Source organism: Thalassophryne amazonica, chromosome 7, assembly GCF_902500255.1.
Source record: "Thalassophryne amazonica chromosome 7, fThaAma1.1, whole genome shotgun sequence".
Classification (NCBI taxonomy): Eukaryota; Metazoa; Chordata; class Actinopteri; order Batrachoidiformes; family Batrachoididae; genus Thalassophryne; species Thalassophryne amazonica.
In genome coordinates, this window is record NC_047109.1 from 33124175 (window position 1) to 33147578 (window position 23404).

At 45.2% G+C, this 23404-nt stretch overlaps 1 protein-coding gene across 1 annotated transcript in view; it reads right to left on the bottom strand.

Moving 5' to 3' along the window:
- The window catches only part of zgc:113232 (uncharacterized protein LOC541546 homolog), a 96988-nt gene that overhangs the window by 41152 nt on the left and 32432 nt on the right, over nucleotides 1-23404 (bottom strand). Inside the window, exon 14 of the mRNA XM_034173983.1 lies at nucleotides 9906-9959. Coding sequence (XP_034029874.1) covers nucleotides 9906-9959 — 54 coding nt within the window. The remainder of the gene's footprint in view (nucleotides 1-9905; nucleotides 9960-23404) is intronic.

The window sequence follows — 23404 nt, forward strand, 5'->3', positions numbered from 1 at the left end:
GCGTCAGACGGAACCCAGCGCTACAAATAACCAGAAAAGCGGTTCCAAAAACAATATATTTATTTCACCCGCTGTGCATAAAAAGTGTAAAAACAAAAATAGCGTCCTTCTGGTGGAGTGACTGTTGGCACGCTCTCCAGCGCCCGCAAGGATCAAAGCCCGGCGCTCCTGGACCCACTACCACCGCCAAACACCCCCCAGGTGGACACGACAAACTGACTCTCTGTGAAGCAAAGAAGAGGTGAGGTAAGTCAGCAGTTACAACAATAACTTTCAAAAGACACATGCTATCAGCAACACATTCAGGTCTGTATCTTTTTTAACTTTATGCAAATGAGCAGCTTCTCACAACAGATGGAGGACCACTTATCCGCACGCCACAGCAGTGAGAAGCAAGCTGCACAATTCTCATCACAATTCAAGTATACTGTGTAACAAAACACCAAGTTACTATCAACAATTAGTCAAACACTTAATCACATTTGATGTGTGCTGACAGCATGTGTCCTCACCCTTCCTTGCTTCACGGGCTCGATGTGTCAAACCCAGGCGCGGTCCTCAGCGTCTCACAAACGAACATCACAAGGTCGAGTTCCCGGCAGTTGTGCTTGAATCACACATGACTTAAATGCAGAACGCCATCCAATTATCTGCTTCAGCTGAAAGTCTTTAAGGTTGCATGTGAGCACCATTCACAGGTGCTGCACATGATGTTGATGAGGGTGAAGGATTCTTCAGCCAGCACCTTCTCCACAGACAAATCAGCTCTCATGCCACCTGGAGAGCAAAGAAAAAAAAAAAAGAACACCAAAATATCCAGCCACACCCCCCAACACACAACAACACTGTCAACTTTGACCAATATGTGGAAATTTTGCACAAGTTGCGTGCACGCTTGACATGGGTTTGTATTAGAAAAGATGAAATTGTTCAGCATGACAGCGCTCATCCACACACGTCAACAAACACAGGATCTATTGCAGTGGCTCAAACTTTGTGAGACCTTCCCCCCCCCATACAGATGCTGAGCCCTCCGACTTTTCCCTTTTTCAACCAACTGAAAGAACACCTGAAAAGTCAGGTTGCTCTAATCATGCAAAGGTGCAAGCAGCTGTGCATCGCTGGTGCCGAGAAAAGACACCCGATTTCTTCAGCAACGAGACGCAAAAACTTGCCCAGTGTTGGCGTAAGTGTGTGGAAAGGAAGGTGGCTACGTGGAAAAGTAATGACACTGCCTGATAGGACACTCCAAGTCTTAAGCAAGTGAATTCATTTCAGTATCTTGCTTGTTATAGAAATAATTACATAGTAGGCAGAACTTTTCAGCTTACCTACCTTCTCTGATGGACACACAAAAAATTAATTGGTTACTAATATAATTAAGATTCTGGCAGGGGTGGTAGCCAGGTGGTTAATGCACTTGGCTTCAGTGTGGAAGGTTCCCGGTTCAAACCCCACCTGCCACATTTCTCCATATAATGTGGAGTTGCGCCAGGAAGGGCATCCGGTGTAAAATTGTGCCTACTCAACATGCAGATCCACCTTGGATCTGCTGATGCGACTTGAGTGAAAACAAGGAGCGGGCCGAATGGACTTACTTACTAATACAATTAAGATTCTATAAACTCTTGATGGCTGCAAGAATTTATTGTCACTGGGTATCTTGACAACAAGACTCCATAGGAGACGACTGCCGGGTAACAACCGCCTTCATCATGTGAATTTGTTGGTATTACGTCTCGACCTCCATGCTTGTACACAATGCACACCCAAGTACTACATACTGTACTGTCTCTGGTGGTCACCCAGAATTCATAAAACCTTATTTAACATTGCAGTCTTTTCCTAAGGAAACAATATTATTGCTTCCACCTTTCAACCCTCTTTACATGAGAGACTCCTGATACCAGCTGCACACGTTAGTGGCCTCTGTGTACGTGTATGCGTGTGTGCCTGCATGCATGCGTGTGTATGGCTTTGATCACAGAGAAACGTGGGAGAGCTGACATTTGCCTTTTGGTATGCTTATGCATTTTGAGTGATGAATGAACGCCGCGAAAACGGAACATTGATAGGACTAATATTTTTAGAGAAATTACGGATATTATGCAACAACAGTGAACAATGACATTCTGGACTCACACGCCATTCCAAATCATTATAGAAACTTTATATAATTTATTACCGTTCTTGAAAAATGTCAGCTTTCCATTTTATAAAAACTACCCAATCTAGAGCCTGTGCATCCCCACAGGCAACATGCTAGTTGTTATAGGATAAGATAAACTTTATTGATCACAGAGGAGAAATTCACATGTTACATCAGTTCTTAAAAAACACACAAGATGGATGCAAGTAGAGGAAAATGTTTATCAAACAGCGTGTGCAAGGATAAGCAATAATAATAATACTTGTAACAGTACAAGACATAAGAAAATTAGGTAGAAATAGAATATGTATGTATATACGTATATATATATACGTATATATATATATATATATATATATATACACACACAGTAGTGTTCAGAATAATAGTAGTGCTATGTGACTAAAAAGATTAATCCAGGTTTTGAGTATATTTCTTATTGTTACATGGGAAACAAGGTACCAGTAGATTCTCACAAATCCACCAAGACCAAGCATTCATGATATGCACACTCTTAAGGCTATGAAATTGGGCTATTAGTAAAAAAAAAAGTAGAAAAAGGGGTGTTCACAATAATAGCAGTGTGGCATTTAGTCAGTGAGTTCGTCAATTTTGTGGAACAAACAGGTGTGAATCAGGTGTCCCCAAATTAAGGATGAAGCCAGCACCTGTTGAACATGCTTTTCTTTTTGAAAGCCTGAGGAAAATGGGACGTTCAAGACATTGTTCAGAAGAACAGCGTAGTTTGATTAAAAAGCTGATTGGAGAGGGGAAAACTTACACACAGGTGCAAAAAATTACAGGCTGTTCATCTACAATGATCTCCAATGCTTTAAAATAGACAAAAAACCAGAGACATACATGATAACATTAGGAGAGCATTACATATAACAGAGAGAGCGCAAAGGGAAAAAATAAGTACAGTTCTTTTGAGTATTGATACTGAAAAAGCATTTGACTCCGTAAACTGGAATTTTTTATATCTGGCGCTGGAGAGAATGGGATTCAACTCTAAATCTATAAAAATCATTAAAACACTTTATTCACAACCAACAGCCAGAATTAAAATAAATGGAAATTTAACTGGGGAAATTAAACGGGGACCAACGTGGGTACCCACATACTGTGTGGGTACCCACGTTGGTCCCTGGACAAAGTGCAGAAGTCCCAGAAAACAAAGCGACCAGATAGACAGGAGACGGAGACAAGAAGAAGAGGAGTGTCTCTCCCTTATTTAGCAGGAGTAGGGGAAAAACTACAGAGGATCTTCAGACAGCACAAAATCCAAGTTTACTTTAAACCAGTCAACACCTTGAGACAGAAATTAGTTCACCCTAAGGACATGATCCCTAGTTACAAACAGAGCAATGTAGTGTATCATATCAGATGTCAGGAAAACTGTAATGAACACTACATAGGTGAGACGAAGCAACTTTTAAGAGGCTATACCAGCACCGCAGAGAGGTCGCCAGTGGACCTCAGTCTGCAGTTCATCTCCACCTGAAAGACACTAACCACACGTTTGAGGACAAGGAAGTTAAAATCTTAGCCAGAGAGAAGAAATGGTTTGAGAGAAGTGTCAAGGAAGCATTCTTTGTAAAACAGTTGAAACTCAGCCTTAACCGGGGAGGGGATCTCAGACACGCTTTGTCCCCTGTTTACAATGTGGTACTCAGGTCAAAGCAGTTTCAGTCTTTTGTTCATAGTAATGAGTCATTCACGTCATCAGGAGAGAGTCATCAAGGGTGCCATCAGGAGAGGCTTCCGTCCTGTCATTAGGAGAGTGTTAACTAGAGCACAATAGGTGTTAATTAGAGCTATTGTTTAGTCACTAGCCTATAGCAGTCAGCCTCTCGGTAGGTGGGGTCTGGTTAGGTTAAAAAAACTCCAGCTTTTGTTGGCTTCTGGTTTATTCTTCTCTACAAGAGTCAAGACAGAAGTCAAACTACCAGAGCAAGAATTTTAGCTGAGGAAGCTTCTGTGATTTGAAGCGAAATGTCCTCACGTCAAGCAACCCAGTCCAGTCGAAGATTCAAGCTTCTCTACCCCCTTTTCTACTTTTTTTTTTTTTTTTTTACTAACAGCCCAATTTCATAGCCTTAAGAGTGTGCATATCATGAATGGTTGGTCTTGTTGAATTTGTGAGAATCTACTGAATCTACTGGTACCTTGTTTCCCATGTAACAATAAGAAATGTACTCAAAACCTAGATTAATCTTTTTAGTCACATAGCACTACTATTATTCTGAACAATACTGCGATATATATATATATATATATATATATATATATATATATATACACACACACACACACACACACACACACACACACACGCATACACATATGCGCACACATATTCATATGCATATATATAAACATGACTGGGATTGAAAAAGAGATAGGAGCATCTATCTTACAATATGTGAAGTGGAGTTTAGATGTGATAAGGTGACATTAGTGCTGGGATTTGTAAACAAGTTATTGCACATGATATGTGGACATATTAATATTGCACGTGATTGTGGACATATTATTGCATGTGGTTATTTCACAGTGTTATTGTACAGTCTGACAGCAGCAGGGAGGAACGACCTGCGGTATCGTTCCGTCTTGCACTGAAGGTGCCTCAGTCTGTCACTGAACGAGTTGTTCAGCTCCACTACAGTCCAGTGCAGAGGGTGAGAGGAGTTGTTCATGATGTATTTGAGCTTGGCTAACACCCTCTTCTCAGCCACCTTTTTCAGAGACTCCAGAGGACAGCCCAGGACAGAGCTGGACTTCCTGACCAGCTTGTTCAGTCTCATTCTCTCCCGCTCTGTGCTGCCCAACAGACGATAGCATAAAGGAGAGCAGAGGCTACAACAGAGTCATAGAAGGTCTTAAGCAGAGGCCTGCTCTCTCCAAAGGATCTCAGTCTCCTCAGGAGGTGGAGGCGACTCTGGCCTTTTTTGTACAGGGCGTCTGTGTTGTGAGTCCAGTCCAGTTTGCTGTTGAGGTGAACACCCAGGTATTTGAAACTGTCCACAGTCTTTATGTCCTCCCCTTGGATGTTCACCGGTGGGTGAGGTGGTGGTTTTCTCCTGAAGTTGATCACCATCTCCTTCGTCTTACTGGTGTTAAGTGGTTGCGCTCACACCAGTCCACGAAGTCTGTGATGACCAACTGGTACTCCAGCTCATTCCCCTCAGACACACAACCCACAATGGCGAAATCATCAGAGAACTTCTGGAGGTGGCAGCTGTCTGTCTTGTAGGTGAAGTCCGAGGTGTAGAGGGTGAAGAGGAAAGGTGAGAGGACGGTGCCCTGGGGGGCCCTGGTGCTGCACCTTACCACCTCAGACTGACAGCCGTGCAGCCGCACGTACTGCGGGCGGTCAGTGAGGTACTCGATGGTCCAGTCACATAGTCACATTGTTATCTGAATAAGTAGATATTTTGTGTGCACTCGCATTCAAGAGACAGAGTGAGACAGAGAGAGTGAGCGTCTCTTACTCACTTGGAAGTCAGCACTCAAAATTTCTGAGCTACAATTTGGAAAAACAAATAAGATTATGATAAGATGTTCGTCTCCCCACTGCCGGATTTGGCAAACCAGTGAAAAACATTGTAACTACTGACAACTGACACAACAGACCTGTCTGAGGGTTGTGTTTCACATGTCTATCAGATACCCAGCAAAACCTTGTCCAGATTTTCTCCAGAGTTCTTCTAAAGGAACTCTCTGGGTGTTCTTGTTCATCTTTCAGCTGCTCTGTTTTTCTTCAGGGACGCCACAGAAGATCTAGTACAGATCTGCCTTGGAATATTGGCAAAGGTTTTACACAGGGTGCCCTCCCAGGAGCAACTCCAATCCTAACCGGAGAAATCTTTGCAACACTCTGGTCGCATGTGTTTAATAGCACTTACAACTGTCTTTTTATTTTACATTTTGCGGGGGGGGGGGGGGGGGGGGGGGGGGGTTTGTTTGCCTAAATTTAACTTAACCTTTATTTAACCAGGTTAGTCCCATTGGGCTCGAGATCTCTTTCACAGGGGAGACATGGACAATTATAAAGTTCCCAGTTCACCTAACCTGCATGTTTTTAAATGTGGGAGGAAGCCGGAGCATCCGGAGGAAACCCACACAAACATGGGGAGAACATGCAAACTCCACACAGAAAGGTGAGGCAACAGTGTTAACCACTAAGCCACAGTGCTACCAAATAAAGCTAACAATACCATATGTAGTGTAGCGGTGCTGTTTGACCCTCAAATGGTGCATCATGGGGTGGTGTGTCTACAATGTTGTCAGCATAGCTTGAAATTATAAATTTCTTTCCAGACTAGATGAATTCTGATTATATTCTTAATGTAAGATTGTGTATCATTTATTGAAATACTAAAGAATAAAAAATATAGTGATGCAGAGTGAAATCTTTGTGGTTTAAAAAAAGTCTGAAGGGATTACAAAAAGCTTTTGCTGTTGCCAAACTTCCCCTTTTTCTTTTTTTACATTTTTTTTTTACATTAAATTACTTGATTGTTTTTGGTGTGGGGAAGTTTTTAGAAAATATGTGACCTATCATAGCTGGTTTCAGTCACACATCTGCTGTCGTGTTTCACATCCTCACATGAATGCCCTCTGACCTTTGTGTTTCAGAAACAACTCCTTGACGTGTTAACTCTCTGGAGATATTTCTGCTATACTACTACTACTACTACTAATAATAATAGGTATGTTTTATGTTTTCCAATCCTGAATTTTGATGTTCAAGAGTTAGATGAGAGTCTCCACCCAAACTGTGGGAAAAAAACCATCACATGGTTAATAATAAAATCATTTATTTGAAGGTTAATACCTTAAATATTTACCCATTTTATATCCTTCATGTGTCCTCACAAGCTGTATGTTTCAAAATAATCACTTCAAATATTGCACGGTAACTATATAAATCGAAATTGACCAAATCAAATGTTAGTGAAGTACTGATCTTCACCAGCTGTGTGGCTTCTCTGCTGTGTTGCTTAAACTACGCGTTGATGTAGACGTGGCGGCTGCCTCCATCTGTTTAGTGCATCATTTGTATAAACGTCCTCAGAAATTAACTCAACACTTCCGCAAGATGCAATATACACATGGATGGCAGCGGCAGTATCTGGATGATCAGCAGCAAAAAGTCAGGGAGAAGCAGGTGTCAACATAAGGGTTCTCACTGTGTGACACGGTCCCCGAGGGGCCCCATAAGAGGCTGTTTATCTGGACTGGAACCGCTGAGCCGTTTAGAGCTCCCCGTTACATGCATCTAAATGAAATGGATTGTGTGGTATTTCTACAGGTGGGTACAGAAGTATTTCAACAGTAACTCAAGTTTTGTAATTAAACCTCTGCGCACCACCACAAAGGAGTTAAAATGAAGTAATCAAAATGTGATTTAAGTGGAGACTGTCAGCTGTAATTTAAGGCGTTTAACAAACGTAGACATACAGTACCATTAACCACTAAGGAATTACAGTCGGTTTTGTACAGTACCTCCATGTTCAGAGGTAAAAAATATTTGGAGAAACTAGCACAATCACAAAGGATATAATAAGGATTATTGTTCTTAATTGGATGGAAATCGTTTACAGTTTTTTTTTTTTTTTGATTAAGTTTGGAAACCACAGCTGCTGACTGTAATTTAACACTAGGACATTACTGTAATCTTTTTACAGTAATAAGTTGTTGTATCTTACAGTAGGCACACTGTATTATAACGGTACATCAATGTTGTATTATAGCAGTGCAGTAATGCTGTAGTATAACAGTAACACTGTGGTATAATGGTACAATAATACTTTGGTATTGGTATTTGAGGGGAGGTGATGGTCTAGTGGTTAAAGTGTTGGGCTTGAGACCAGACAATCCTTGGTTCAAATCCCAGCCTGACTGGAAAATCACTAAGGGCCCTTGGGCAAGGTCGCTAATCCCCCAGTTGCTCCCGGTGTGTCGTCAGCGCCTTGTATGGCAGCACCCTCACATTGGGGTGAATGTGAGGCATTATTGTAAAGTGCTTTGAGCGTCCGATGCAGATGGAAAAGCTCTATATAAATACAGTCCATTTGCTATTTTGGTATAATGGTACAGTAATGCTGTAGTATAACAGTAGAGTAATAGTGTATTATAACAGTACAGTAATGCTGTAGTATAACAGTAGAGTAATAGTGTATTACAACAGTACAGTAATGCTGTAGTATAACAGTAGAGTAATAGTGTATTACAACAGTACAGTAATGCTGTAGTATAACAGTAGAGTAATAGTGTATTACAACAGTACAGTAATGCTGTAGTATAACAGTAGAGTAATAGTGTATTATAACAGTACAGTAATGCTGTAGTATAACAGTAGAGTAATAGTGTATTACAACAGTACAGTAATGCTGTAGTATAACAGTAGAGTAATAGTGTATTGTAACAGTACAGTAATGCTGTAGTATAACAGTAGAGTAATAGTGTATTATAACAGTACAGTAATGCTGTAGTATAACAGTAGAGTAATAGTGTATTATAACAGTACAGTAATGCTGTAGTATAACAGTAGAGTAATAGTGTATAACAGTAGAGTAACAGTGTATTATAACAGTACAGTAATACAGTAGTATGTCAGTAACCTGGATTCTGTAAATTAAAACAGAAACTTGTCATAATGTAGATTAAAACTTGATGCTTTCCGAAACTCACTTCAAACACCAGATTGATTTGAGGGACTTTACACCTGTGATTCCCCATCAGGACGAGTCATAAATAACAACTATAATCTGTAGTTTCTCATTAATTTTCTAGTAAATTTAAATTTGATTAAAATCCCTGTATAGCACCTGAAGGTGCTGTATTTCCCCTATGATTACAAGCCAAAGAATCACTTTTAGTGCTATTTAGTCTCATTTTTGTTTTGTGTGCAGTTTTTCCTCATATTTGTGTGGACCAGGGACAATTAAAGTGAGAATTAGAGTGAGAATCTGCCAACAATCTAACTGAGCTACAGTTACCCAGACCAAGTGAACTCAATCAAGAGGATTTAAAAAAAATCCAGGATCACAAAAACAAACAAACAAACAAAAAAAACTTAAGATCACAAATAATCACACAAAAATGCACCCCTGCCTGCTAACCTCAGAGTAACAATGTGTGTCATGTAGGTAATGTTTTTGACTTGATTTGTGAGTTTGTTTTTTTGCCAGGACATATCAAAAAAGCAACAACACATTTGGATCATTAATGTTAATAACGGTTTGTTATGACTGGCCTCATTTTGACTGATTGTCACGTCTGTGTACATTTTTCAGAATTTTGGTTGGTTTTGTCTGAAGGAGTGGTTTCTGGTCATCGAGCTTAAAAACAAAAGAAATGGGAGGTCAGTTTTAAATCCATACTGAAAAGTAAAGTAATTCAAAATAAATAAATAGCTGATTTTACTTTAGCTTGTGGACTTTCCGTGATTTAGTCAGGTTGGGCCAGCCTGATCTTCTCATACTTCCTTCTTTAATTTGACGGTTTCCCTAATCTAATGTCTTAATATTGTCACTCTTAATAATGTGACTGGCACTGGGTTAATATGACCTATTTTCAGATTGTAATTTAACTCGGGACTCCTCCTGGAGCCAAACCCAGACGCTTTACATAAAAATACACAAGTAGATCAGCAGTGAGACTTTTCCAATGCTTTGCTCTTCTGTGGTCCAAGAATCAAAGCTGTCATTTAACAGGTAAACAGTCAAATTAACTGCTGCTCCCTTACCATGGTGCCCATTCTACCTTGAGGTCCCGTCACACCACGATCTCCTTTATTACCCTGTGATGGAAAAATGAAAATTAACAGGTGTCAACACGGGGCTAACACTTGATGAAGTACTTCACAGGATGATGCTATATGTCTCTGAAAGTTCTTCAATTTTTACACACAACAATACAGAGATGATGGTGGGCATCATCAAATACACAACATTCCACACTTATGGTGCCATCAGCATGACACAGCCAAACTATTTGAAAACATTTGCATATTAAGATAGAGGCGTGGCCAGGGAGGAGTTTGGTGCATGTGCACGTGTGCTAAATTCCACATTCAGTGGGATGTACAAACTGAACGTGCGTGGATTCATGCATATGCACACTTTGCACACTTACACCAACTTTTTGTAGAAAGTCAACACAAGTCTTTGTACATGAGGCCGTGGTTGCTTCCTATCTTACTGTATGGCTGTGAGACTTGGATGATAACCAGTGAACTAAGGCAATTACTGGATGTCTTTGGCACCAGGGGCCTCATGTACAAAAACGTGGATTTCCTACTGAAACTTGGTGCACTCCAAAACCCAGAAATTGGTGTAAGCACAAAAAATTCAGATGTATCAAAGTGTTTGTGGTCATGGATCCAAACACGTTTGGTTTGTACATCCTAATCAATGTGAATTTGAGCACGTGCACATACATCAAACTCCTCCCTGACCATGCCTTTATCTGAATATGCAAATTTATTCAAATAGGTGTCATGCTGACGGTACCATAAGTGTGGAGTGTTTTGTGTTTGATAACATCCACCATTGTCTGTGTTGCTGTGTGTAAAAATGAAAGAACTTTGGAAGACAACATGCAAAAACAACAAAAGCTATGGCTCAGTCGCCCTTCTCTCACACTGTAACACGAAAATTAAATGAGTGGATTTGTGTGTGTAAATGCTGAGATCAGAGCAGTGTGCACACAGTGAAGTAAAAACATATTAGGTGTGTGATGGCTGAGTGTGTGACATTAATATTACACACACGTTTATTGACAAATACTGAACACAGTCGGGGGGCTTGTTAAGAAGCTCTCTAGTTCCACAATCAAAAAAAGAAAAACATTAATAATAATAATAATAATAATAATAATAACAACAACAATAACAAAAAACATTTGAATGGGCACATTCCCAAATGTATCCGCACTGGTTTTCATTTGGAACAGTTATACGGAAAAACTATTAAACCACCAAGCAGCCACTCTTCATGCACTGTGTCAGCCTCCAGCCTGATGCGTATTTGCGCATCACATATGATTTGAACATTGATGGAATGAAAATGTTTCCTATTAATAAAAACAAATTCATCATGTGATGGCGACTTCATAGCAATATGTGTGCAGTTAAGAACTCCGATCACATCCGGAAAACCAGATCTCGCTGCAAAATGCACTGTCATGGAATGTGATGCACCTGGATTACGTTCAGATGATTGCATTCCACACAGCTTGCATGGCTCAGCGCAAAGTTGACAGGAACATGCCTGACCGATCAGTGAGTTCACGCTGGAATGCCCCGGATGTTAGGAAGCCCAATGTGGGCACAGACAACTGCTGGCTTCTCACCGTATTGCGCTCTGGGTTCTGTTCGCAACTAAAGTAACAGTGGCCTTGGTAATTGAAATCGACTTATGAGCCAATTATCGTCATTTGAAAGTAAATCCTCATCTTCCTTGAATACATGCTCACGTCAGATTGCACCATTTGCAAGGCCGTCTAACAGTGCTAACGCAGCCACTGTTTTGCTTTTCACATACTTTTATATCCACCTATGTAACTGCAAACACATGGGTGTGTTAAATGTTCATTAGTGTGTCTCTGATGTGCACCTGACTCTGATGACTTCATGTTTTTACACTATTAATGGCTTCCAGCATGACCTCTACGTGTCGGAGATGGCACAATAGCTGTAGAAACATGTGTACACCAGCCAGGATTTTTGCATAATGCACCGCACATTTCCATGGTCATTTCACTTTTGATACATCTGAACATGATCATGGAGACGGGTTTATGTCATGTTTTTGTGTGTACGCACATTCTGTACATAAGGCCTCTGCTCTTTTCACAGGATCCTTGGGTACTGCTAGAATGAATGTGTCAAATGAGCTTTTACTTTGAGTGACTAAGATGAAAATTATGACTTGCATTATGCAGGAACGTTAGCAAAACTATTTGCCTCTGAGTATAATCCACCTTCCAGGTTCGTCAGTCTTGAGGACCCTAATAGCTGGAGAAGGCCCATGGAAAGCCCACATTTCATTTTGGATAGATGGTTACTTTCCAGAGCTGAGGATGGAGTGATTGTCTATCTGGGTGGTTGTCAGCCAAGAGCCAAGGTGGTTCTGTACTATGGTGGCCTCCATCATTTATAAATGGAAACAGCTCAGATCCACCAGGACTCTTGCTAGAGCTGGTGAATGGGGGAGAAGGGCCTTAGTCAGGGAAGTGGCCAAGAACTTGATGGTCATGCTGTCAGAGCTCCAGCATTCCTCTGTGGAGAGAGGAGAACCTTCCAGAAGGACAACTGTGTTGTGAAAGTGTAGTGACACGGACCCACAACAGGGGGCGCAAATGAACGGACAATAGAAGAAGTCAAATATGAACACTTTACTGTTGTGAATGCCACAACTACACACAGCAAATTATAGAACGAATACAGAATCAATCAATCAAGGTGTCGTGTGGGCAGGCTCGACGATAGGAGACGTCCGTCTGGAGAAGAACCGGAACCACACGATTTCCTCCGCCACCGAACCAGGAGAATACTGGAGCCGCCAAGTTCCGAGTCCCCAGGTGGCCACCGTCTCCGCGTGTCGGATCTGGTACTGCTGGCGAAGAGCAAAAACAGTCAGGTGTGGGTGTGTGTACACCCCGTAACAAGTATGGTGGTTATTCCACCTCCACCTCTCATCCACACTCGTGTAGCTACTGTCAATCACTTAACTGGCGGGATGCAGAGCGAAGCAGTCGCGGCATACGCCGGTTCCTCAGGAAAACAGCTGCAACAACGTATTCACTGAAACGTTAGTAGTGATAACACTCAGGCTGAGAACGTTACCTCCTTGGTAGAACGATATCTCGGCGACGTGGTGGAGGTGTCGTCCTGCTTTTATTAGGGGTGAGGAGCAGATGATTGGTGACAGCTGTCATAGCCGATGAGTGACAGCTGTCACCCCGGCCGCTCTTGTGGGGCGGCAGCGCCCTCTCGTGTCTGAAGCCCGCACTTCAGGCAGGGCGCCCTCTGGTGGTGGGCCAGCAGTACCTCCTCTTCTGGCAGCCCACACAACAAACTGTCTCTACAGCAATCCACCAATCAGCCCTGCATGGTAGAGTAGCCAGACAGAAGCCACTCATTAGTAAAAGGTTCATGGCAGCCTGCTTGCAGTTTGCCAAAAGGCACCTGAAGGCCTCTCAGACCATGAGAAACAACATTCTCTGGTCTGAGGAGACAAAGATTTAACTCTATGGAGTGAATGCCAGACATCATGTTTGAAGGAAACCAGGCACCATCCCTACAGTGAAGCATGGTGTTGGCAGCATCATGCTGTGGGGATGTTTTTGAGCAGCAGGAACCTTTTAAAATTTGCAGAAATTAAAAAAAAAATGTTGTCATTATGGGGTGTTGTGTGCAGAATTCTGAGGGAAAAGTGAATTTACTCCATTTTCGAAATGCATGAAAGTATAAGATTCCTTCAAAAAGCACTTTATGAGGAAAATCTAGTACATCTCCAATGCTGTCATTAATTTCCTTCTGGAGAACCTCAGATTCTGGTGTCTTGCAGACAAACAGTATGTTGTCATTATGTTAGCCTGCAGAGAACTGGTTTTCTGTGAAAGGTCTGAAGTAATGATCTATTTTCTGTATTAGTAATGCCCCCTTTCCACCAAGCTTTTGCATTGGCATCAACATATGCGCCGGTGTTTGAATCTCTTCTATGTTCAGAAACTTTGTCGGCATTGAACTCAAGTCATGCCCCCGCACAGAATTATAATGTTGATGAAGGTGTTGTGACACCATCCACGTCACATGGAAGCCAAAGGTCCACATGCCTGTTCATCAGCAGCATAGTGATAGTAAACTATTTGTGTGCACATGGCAGAAAGTTTGTTTATCCCGCAGAAAAATATAGTAAATACAGGAAAGCTAATTCAAGCTGTACAAAAATGACCTGTTCTGGTTCAAGGTGGTGATAACTAGAGTACCTTTATTAGAGAGAATGGTGACATGACGAGTCGGAAACAGTCGGTCACGTGACTCATGGTGCCATCTTGAGGCAAAAATAGCGTTGGCTGTTTATGTGTCTGCAAGTAAATCCAGCTGTTTTATTTATTTATTTGCTGAAAATGCTGGGTTGTTGTGCATTTGGATGCACACATAGTCACAGCAAGGGCTTCAAGATGTACAGATTCCCTTCAGAGCCGAACAGAAGAAAAATTTGGGAAAATAAAGTGTGGGATGGAACCCGACATCATCATCATAGCTTTGTGAGGTAAATTTATTGTTCAGTCCCACGTACCGTAAAACTCAACTAAACCGTCATCGTATAAACCAGATATTCACAGTCACCGGACAAAAAAAGTCCCAATGTTTATGTTATGTTAGAAGGAAAGGTGATGTAAGTGGTATGTTTACCACTGTGTTACATCACCTTTCCTTCTAACAACACTCAATAAAGGCCCTGTCCCACTGAGGAGAGGATTAATTGCGCATGAATTGAGTACACAAATTACGGGCATTCATTGTCGTCCGCAACAAAATGACCAAAAATGTCCCAGTATGAATTACGGATATAGTAATAATGTATAACGAATATATGATGAACAATCACGGTTGTATAACGCATGTAGTGAGGAAACGGATCCGACACATTGCGATTATCATGTCAGTATTATGGGTGTATTATGAATGCATCGTGCACGTGTTGCACATGCATGGCATCTACACTGCGGTCATAAAAGAAGCGCACTCGGGCCGTCGGCCTCACGAGTCACACCAACAATACAGGCTCTGTAGCATTTGCTGGACTGGACAAGTTGATTGTTAATGTGCACTGACACAAGCCTGCCTTTTCCTCACGACACATCACGACACATGTGGCGTGCAATGTGGTGCGATCTAATCTCGAACACGACATGCAGCTCAAGAGGAATAAACAAACAGTGAACAAAGCGAGTGGTGACGTCAGCGGGTCGCATCAGAGCGCAGCTCGGCTGAAGGATTATAACAAGTTAAATCTGTTATAAACATCAAAATAAATGCTTTAACAGCTGCACACAAGAAGGAAAAAACACGCAACTGTTTTATCAAGCCTTGACAATGTAAGCAAGTCAAATAATTACCTTTTTAGATGACTCAAAATGCTTTCTGCAGCTTGTTAGCCGTTCGCGCGCGCATGCACGCGGCTCCAGCTGCAGCTTCCTCTGTGATTCAGGAGGTGATTAGAGCCGTTTTCAACAGCCAATTTGCAGAATAAAATGATTAATTTGCCACGAAATAATTATTTTATATACGCAGCATCCAGCGCAGAGCACGTGGCAGCCGGTAGAACAAAGAATGGCGTCCAGCTGTGAACACAGCACATCTGATTTGCATCCACCGCAAATCAGATGCAAAGCAGACATAATAAAAACGCTTTATTCATGGCCAATCTGTATGCAGTCGCTACAACTTATTTTAGTTTGTGATGTGGACATGATGGGCACGCAAAATATCCGTTTTACACACTGTCCCAGTCCGCTGCCAAGCCGCAAATCTGTCAGTTGCAGATATCAGCAGATGACTGCGAATATACAGCGCATAGATTGAGTATGTATTGTGTATGTATTGAGTATGTATGGAGATGGAAGGCGGATGTCATCTGCAGCCAAAATTTTGTGAAGCTCAAAAATCCTGGCAACTGAAAAACGTGCCTCTGCGGATAATTGCGGATGTGTGCGGGTGTCAGCCGACTCATACAGGTATGTTTCACGCATATTGCGGCTGTTTAGCGAATACGAGACAATTTTGTGTGCAATCCATACGCAAATCAGCCTAAACGCCAGTGGGACCGGGCCCTAAGCATTTGGGAACTGAGGACACTAATTGTTGAAGCTTTGTAGGTGGAATTCAATTGAATATAGGTTGAAGAGGACTTTCAAATCATTGTATTCTGTTTTTATTTACATTTTACATAACATCCCAACTTCAATGGAATTGGGGTTGTAACAGTTTTTTATAGCACGCTGATAAATGGATCAGAAAAGTACATCAAATTTACAGCACATAGTCAGTAAAAGAGGAAATTGTACAGCTTACCTTTGATTTGGAAGTGATGATTGTAGAAAGAAAAGCTTGTTGAGGGCCAGATTAGTCCATAATAAAGCATAATCCAGAGACGGAGATCTTTAAAACTGTCACGCACATCATTGCATGACGTGAAGTTACAGAGCAGCAGCTGCATAAATCAGGCTTTAAATTAATGAAATAAATCTCATCAATTGTAAATTCATGTAAATTTGATAGCTTAAGTTGTGTTGCTGTATGTGGTTAAATGATTTAAAAATGTTGAAAACATAAAAGGTCCATTCAGTAGTTCAGCGCAGTTAGACCCAAAATGGCGCCATATTCTGAGTTGTGCCACTCTCCAATCACGGCGCTCTGGTGATAAATGCCATATTTCTTCCTTGCAGCATTGACTGGATGGATTCACCAACGCTTCTTATAATTTTGGTGGTTACACCGGTCAAAATACCTCTCTTAGTTCATCCTCCATCTCTTCCTCGTCTATTTAATTAAGCAGCATAATTTCAATAAATTTCTGTTTGTCAGTCATGCTGCAACACAAGAGCTGATCTTAATTTCACGCTCAAAACCACAAAAGCATATTGCTGCTGTAAATATATGGACACAAAATGAAATGCAGGTGCTAACACTGACAACGATGCAAAAGCTTGGTGGAATCAAGCCATAAGGTAAGTGTTTAGGTTTCGGTTGACAAGTATAACTGCAGGTGTTGTTCTCAGCACATTTTCAAACACTGACTTAAACCTTCTGTTTGCACATAGTGATGCCAGTAGGATCTGGAAATGCATATTTGAAAATCTGGGAACAAGACCCAACTAGATAACTTGAAAAGTGTTGTGTGGGCTGCTGAAGAGGAGGTACTGCTGGCCCACCACCACCAGATGGTGCCCTGCTTGAAGTGCGGGCTTCAAGCACGAGAGGGCGTCATAGCAACCGGGAGTGACAGCTGTCACTCGTCATCAGCACCAGCTGTCACTCATCCACATCACCACCACCATAAAGGCCAGACTGCAACTCCACCTCCCTGCCGAGAAATCAGCTACCTTGGAGGTAATTTCTCTGCTGAATTTAAACTGAGTCATAGTCTGATCTCTTTTGCAGCCGTTTTCCTGTGGTGTTTCCTTATCTGCTGGATTGGCGTTTGGTGTGATTAGCGACTGCTTCGGCTCACACCCCAACCAGATAAGTGGTTAAACAGGAGCTGCACGAGTGTGTGATTGGAGGTGGAGGTGCTCCCTCCCAAAAGAACACAGACTGTGGGATTACTGAGTGTGCGTACTCACACTCACCTGTGCTGTTTTTGTTCTCTGCCAGCAGTGCCAGGTCTGACAGCTGGAGACGGTGGCCACCTGGGGACTCAGGACTTGGCGGCTCGGGTGTTCTTCAGATCCGTTGGCGGTGAGGGCCGTGTGGGATCCGGCTCGGTTCTGGATGGGCGTCTCCTATCCTCAAGCCTGCCCACACGTCACCCAACGTGTAATTGACTGTAGTTCCAAACTTGCTGTTGTCTGTATTCCGTTGTGCACAATTTACAACATTAAATTGTTACTGTTTTGGCTTATCCATTGCCCGTTCATTTACGCCCCCTGTTGTGGGTCCGTGTTCCTACACTTTCACAACAGGATTTCTCGACCAGCGTCATGGATCCCGAGGGGCGTCAACCATCGCTTGAACAGGGAATGGAAGAGCGAGGTGCACAGGCGCCAGCAGGAGGCGTGTTAGGTGAGCTGCAGCACATCTTTACCGCTTTTACTGCTCGGTTGGACTTAGTTACCGAGCAGAGCATTGTTCTCAATCGAAGGATGGAGGCTCTCACCGCCCAGGTGGAAGCGCATGCCCAGGACGCTGCTGCAGCACCTCCTCCTGCTGACTGAATGCCAGAAACAGACATTCCACTGGTTGTTCAACGAACCCCCCCACCTTCCCTTGAAGCATACATAAGCCCTCCGGAGCTGTACGGAGGCTGTGTGGAGACGTGCGCGGACTTCTTGATGCAGTGCTCGCTCGTCTTTTCACAGCGTCCCGTCATGTACGCGTCAGACGCTAGCCGGGTGGCTTACGTTATAAATTTGCTTCGAGGAGAGGCACGCGCCTGGGCTACGGCGCTCTGGGAGCAGAATTCATGGCTCCTAACGACATACGCTAGGTCTGTGAGGGAGTTCCGACAGGTGTTCGACGACCCTCATAGAGGCGAGACCACTTCAAGCGTGCTGCTGTCGATAAGACAGGGGTGTCGGAGCGCAGCGAAGTATGCAGTTGACCTCCGCATCGCGGCAGCGCGAGCCAGCTGGAATGCTGTTGCGCTGCACGCCGCCTTTGTAAACGGACTGTCTCTGGTCCTTAAGAAGCACCTGGTGGCGAAGGACGAGCCGCGGGATTTAGACGGGCTTATTGACCTGGTTATACGGTTAGACAACCGATTAACAGAACACAGACGGGAGCGAGACGAAGGGCGTGGTCAGGCACAAGCCGTCCCTCTCCCTCCCGGGTCCGAAAGGGAGCCGACTTCCCCACGCTCCACAGCCAGGGCACTCCACGTGACGACAGCTCCCCCTGCTGACGTTGCTATGGAAACGAGCAGGGCCAAAATGCGATCAGATCAGAGACAAAGGAGGCTGATCCGTGGGGAGTGTTTTCTCTGCAGCTCAACCGAGCACACAGAAAAAATGCTCCAAACGGTCAATACAGCAGCACTCGTCCTTAGAGATTGGGCTAAGGGTGGGTCACAATACCCACGCGGGGAGACCCCGAAAATCTGCACGCATCCCAGTCACGATCCTGAGTGGGGATCTAACCCTTCACGCCCCAGCACTGGTGGACACGGGGTCGGAGGGGAATCTGCTGGATAGCAGATGGGCAAGGGAGGTTGGGCTCCCTCTAGTGGCCTTACCGTCACCATTGTCGGTGCGGGCACTAGATGGCACCCTTCTTCCACTAATCACACACCAGACACAGCCAGTGACATTGGTGGTGTCTGGAAATCACAGGGAGGAGATTGTGTTTTATGTAACACCTTCTACCTCCCGAGTGATTTTGGGTTTTCCATGGGTGTTAAAACACAATCCCCGGATTGATTGGCCGAACTGGGGTTGTGGTTCAGTGGAGCGAAACCTGCCATCGGGAGTGTTTAGGATCCTCGGTTCCACCTGGTGTGACAGCTAAGGAGGAGGTTTTAGTCCCCCCCCAATCTGACCCAGCCGAGTACCATGACCTTGCTGACGTCTTCAGCAAGGATCTGGCACTCATGCTGCCCCCGCACCATCCGTACGATTGTGCCATTGATTTGATACCGGGTGCTGAGTACCCGTCCAGCAGGCTGTACAACCTCTCACGTCCGGAACGCGAATCAATGGAGACCTACATCCGGGACGCGTTAGCTGCCGGGTTGATCCGGAACTCCACCTCCCCGATGGGTGCTGGTTTCTTTTTTGTGGGCAAGAAGGACGGCGGACTCCGTCCATGCATTGATTACAGAGGGCTGAACGAGATCACGGTTCGCAACCGATACCCGTTACCTCTGTTGGATTCAGTGTTCACGCCCTTGCATGGAGCCCAAATTTTCACAAATTGGATCTTAGGAATGCTTATCACCTGGTTCGGATCCAGGAGGGAGACGAGTGGAAGACGGCATTTAACACCCCGTTAGGTCACTTTGAGTACCTGGTCATGCCGTTCGGCCTCACCAATGCGCCCGCGATGTTCCAAGCGTTGGTTAATGACGTCTTGCGGGACTTCCTGCATCGGTTTGTCTTCATATATCTAGACGATATACTCATCTTTTCTCCGGATCCTGAGACCCATGTCAAGCATGTACGTCAGGTCCTGCAGCGGTTGTTGGAGAACTGGCTGTTTGTGAAGGGCGAGAAGTGAGAGTTCCACCGCACTTCTTTGTCCTTCCTGGGGTTCATAATCTCCTCCAACTCCGTCGCCCCTGATCCGGCCAAGGTTGCGGCGATGAGAGATTGGCCCCAACCAACAAACCTTAGGAAACTGCAACAGTTTCTCGGTTTTGCAAATTTCTACCGGAGGTTCATCAAGGGCTACAGTCAGGTAGTTAGCCCCCTGACAGCCCTGACCTCCACAAAAGTCCCCTTCACCTGGTCGGATCGGTGCGAAGCCGCGTTTAGGGAGTTGAAACGCCGGTTCTCGACTGCACCAGTTCTGGTGCAGGCAGATCCCAATCGCCAGTTTATAGTTGAAGTGGACGCCTCTGACTCAGGGATAGGAGCCGTGCTATCCCAGAGCGGGGAGTCCGACAAGGTTCTCCATCCTTGTGCCTACTTTTCCCGCAGGTTGACCCCGGCTGAAAGGAACTATGACGTCGGCAATCGGGAACTTCTAGCGGTGAAAGAGGCTCTGGAGGAGTGGAGACACCTGTTGGAGGGAGCATCGGTACCATTTACGGTTTTCACGGACCATCGGAACCTGGATTACATTCGGACCGCCAGGCGTCTGAACCCCAGGCAAGCCCGCTGGTCACTGTTCTTCGGGCGTTTTGACTTTCGGATCACCTACCGCCCCGGGACGAAGAACTGACAATCTGACTCCCTGTCCCGGGTGCACGAAGAGGAGGTCAAGACCGAGTTGTCAGACCCGACGGAAACCATCATCCCTGAGTCCACTGTCATGGCCACCCTCACCTGGGACGTGGAGAAGACCGTCCGGGAGGCCCTGACACGGAGCCCGGACCCAGGGACAGGTCCGAAGGACAAATTGTACGTCCCACCAGAGGCCAGTGCTGCGGTCCTAGACTTCTGTCACAGTTCCAAGCTCTCCTGTCATCCAGGGGTGTGAAGGACCGTGGCAGTGGTCCGGCAGCGCTTCTGGTGGGTGTCTATGGAAGCCGACGTCCGGGAGTATGTCCAGGCCTGCACCACCTGTGCCAGGGGCAAAGCTGACCACCACAAGGCCCAAGGCCTCCTCGAGCCTCTGCCCATGCCTCATCGCCCCTGGTCTCACATCGGCCTGGACTTTGTCATGGGCCTCCCGCCGTCCCAGGGCATGACTACCATCCTCACGATAGTGGACCGGTTCTCCAAGGCGGCCCACTTTGTGGCCCTCCCGAAGCTCCCGACGGCCCAGGAGACTGCAGACCTCCTGGTCCACCACGTCGTGCGTCTGCATGGGATTCCATCGGATACTGTCTCAGACCGTGGTCCTCAGTTCTCCTCTCAGGTCTGGAGGAGTTTCGGCAGGGAACTGGGGCCCACCGTGAGTCTCTCGTCCGGGTACAATCCTCAGACGAACGGACAGCAGAGCGGGCAAACCAGGAATTGGAGCAGGCCCTCCGCTGCGTGACCTCCGAACACCCGACGGCCTGGAGTAACCATCTGGCCTGGATCGAGTACGCTCATAATAGCCAAGTATCGTCTGCTACCGGCCTCTCCCCGTTTGAGGTGTGTTTGGGGTACCAGCCCCCATTGTTCCCGCTAGTGGAGGGAGAGGTCGGGGTGACCTCGGTCCAGGCCCATCTGAGAAGGTGCCGTCGGGTGTGGCGTACCGCCCGCTCTGCCCTGCTCAAAGCCCGGACGAGGGCCAAGAACCATGCAGACCGCCAGCGTGCCCCGGCCCCTACGTATCAGCCTGGGCAGGAGGTTTGGCTTTCCACAAAAGACATTCCCCTGCAAGTGGAATCCCAGAAGTTAAAGGACAGATACATTGGACCTTTCACCATAATCAAAATCCTCAGTCCAGCCGCAGTGAAGCTGAAGCTGCCAGCTTCGCTGCGGATCCACCCGGTTTTCCATGTGTCACGCATCAAACCTCACCACGTTTCACCCCTCTGTACCCTCGGACCGACGCCGCTTCCTGCCCGGATCATCGACGGGGAGCCGGCTTGGACCGTGCGCCGGCCGGCTCCTGGACGTCCGTCGGAAGGGCCGGGGATTCCAGTATTTGGTGGACTGGGAGGGGTATGGACCCGAAGAACGCTCGTGGGTGAAGAGGAGCTTCATCCTGGACCCGGCCCTCCTGGACGACTTCTACCGGCGGCACCCGGACAAGCCTGGTCGGGCGACGGGGGGGGGGGGGGGGTCCTGTTGTGTGGGCTGCTGAAGAGGAGGTACTGCTGGCCCACCACCACCAGATGGCGCCCTGCTTGAAGTGCGGGCTTCAAGCACGAGAGGGCGTCATAGCAACCGGGAGTGACAGCTGTCACTTGTCATCAGCACCAGCTGTCACTCATCCACATCACCACCACCATAAAGGCCGGACTGCAACTCCACCTCCCCGCCGAGAAATCAGCTACCTTGGAGGTAATTTCTCTGCTGAATTTAAACTGAGTCATAGTCTGATCTCTTTTGCAGCCGTTTTCCTGTGGTGTTTCCTTATCTGCTGGATTGGTGTTTGGTGTGATTAGCGACTGCTTCGCCTCACACCCCAACCAGATAAGTGGTTAGACAGGAGCTGCACGAGTGTGTGACTGGAGGTGGAGGTGCTCCCTCCCAAAAGAACACAGACTGTGGGATTACTGAGTGTGCGTACTCACACTCACCTGTGCTGTTTTTGTTCTCTGCCAGCAGTGCCAGGTCTGACAGCTGGAGACGGTGGCCACCTGGGGACTCAGGACTTGGCGGCTCCGGTGTTCTTCAGATCCGTTGGCGGTGAGGGCCGTGTGGGATCCGGCTCGGTTCTGGACGGGCGTCTCCTATCCTCAAGCCTGCCCACACGTCACCCAACGTGTAATTGACTGTAGTTCCAAACTTGTTGTTGTCTGTATTCCGTTGTGCACAATTTACAACATTAAATTGTTACTGTTTTGGCTTATCCATTGCCCGTTCATTTACGCCCCCTGTTGTGGGTCCGTGTTCCTACACTTTCACAACAGAAAAGTCTAAAATTGTACTTTACAGGGAACATGACAAATTTGGCAACTATGAATCCATTTTTGTTTGACTTCTGGATATTTTGAGTAAATTTTTCAAGTATGTATGTTGTACTTCAAAAAAAAAAAAAAAATCTATGCTGATGTACTGTGCACTTTTTATTGCAGTAGAAAAGTTTTTTAATTTTGTGCAACAACAGATTTCACAGGCGGGCTGAATTTTTCTCTGTAGTCATACGTATTCAGCAACATTCTGTGTTTTGCTATTGCAATAATGCAATGTGGTGCTCATCAGGGCGTGTGCTACATTGTTGGAAGGGTTCTGATTTGACACTGATGTCTTTGTTCT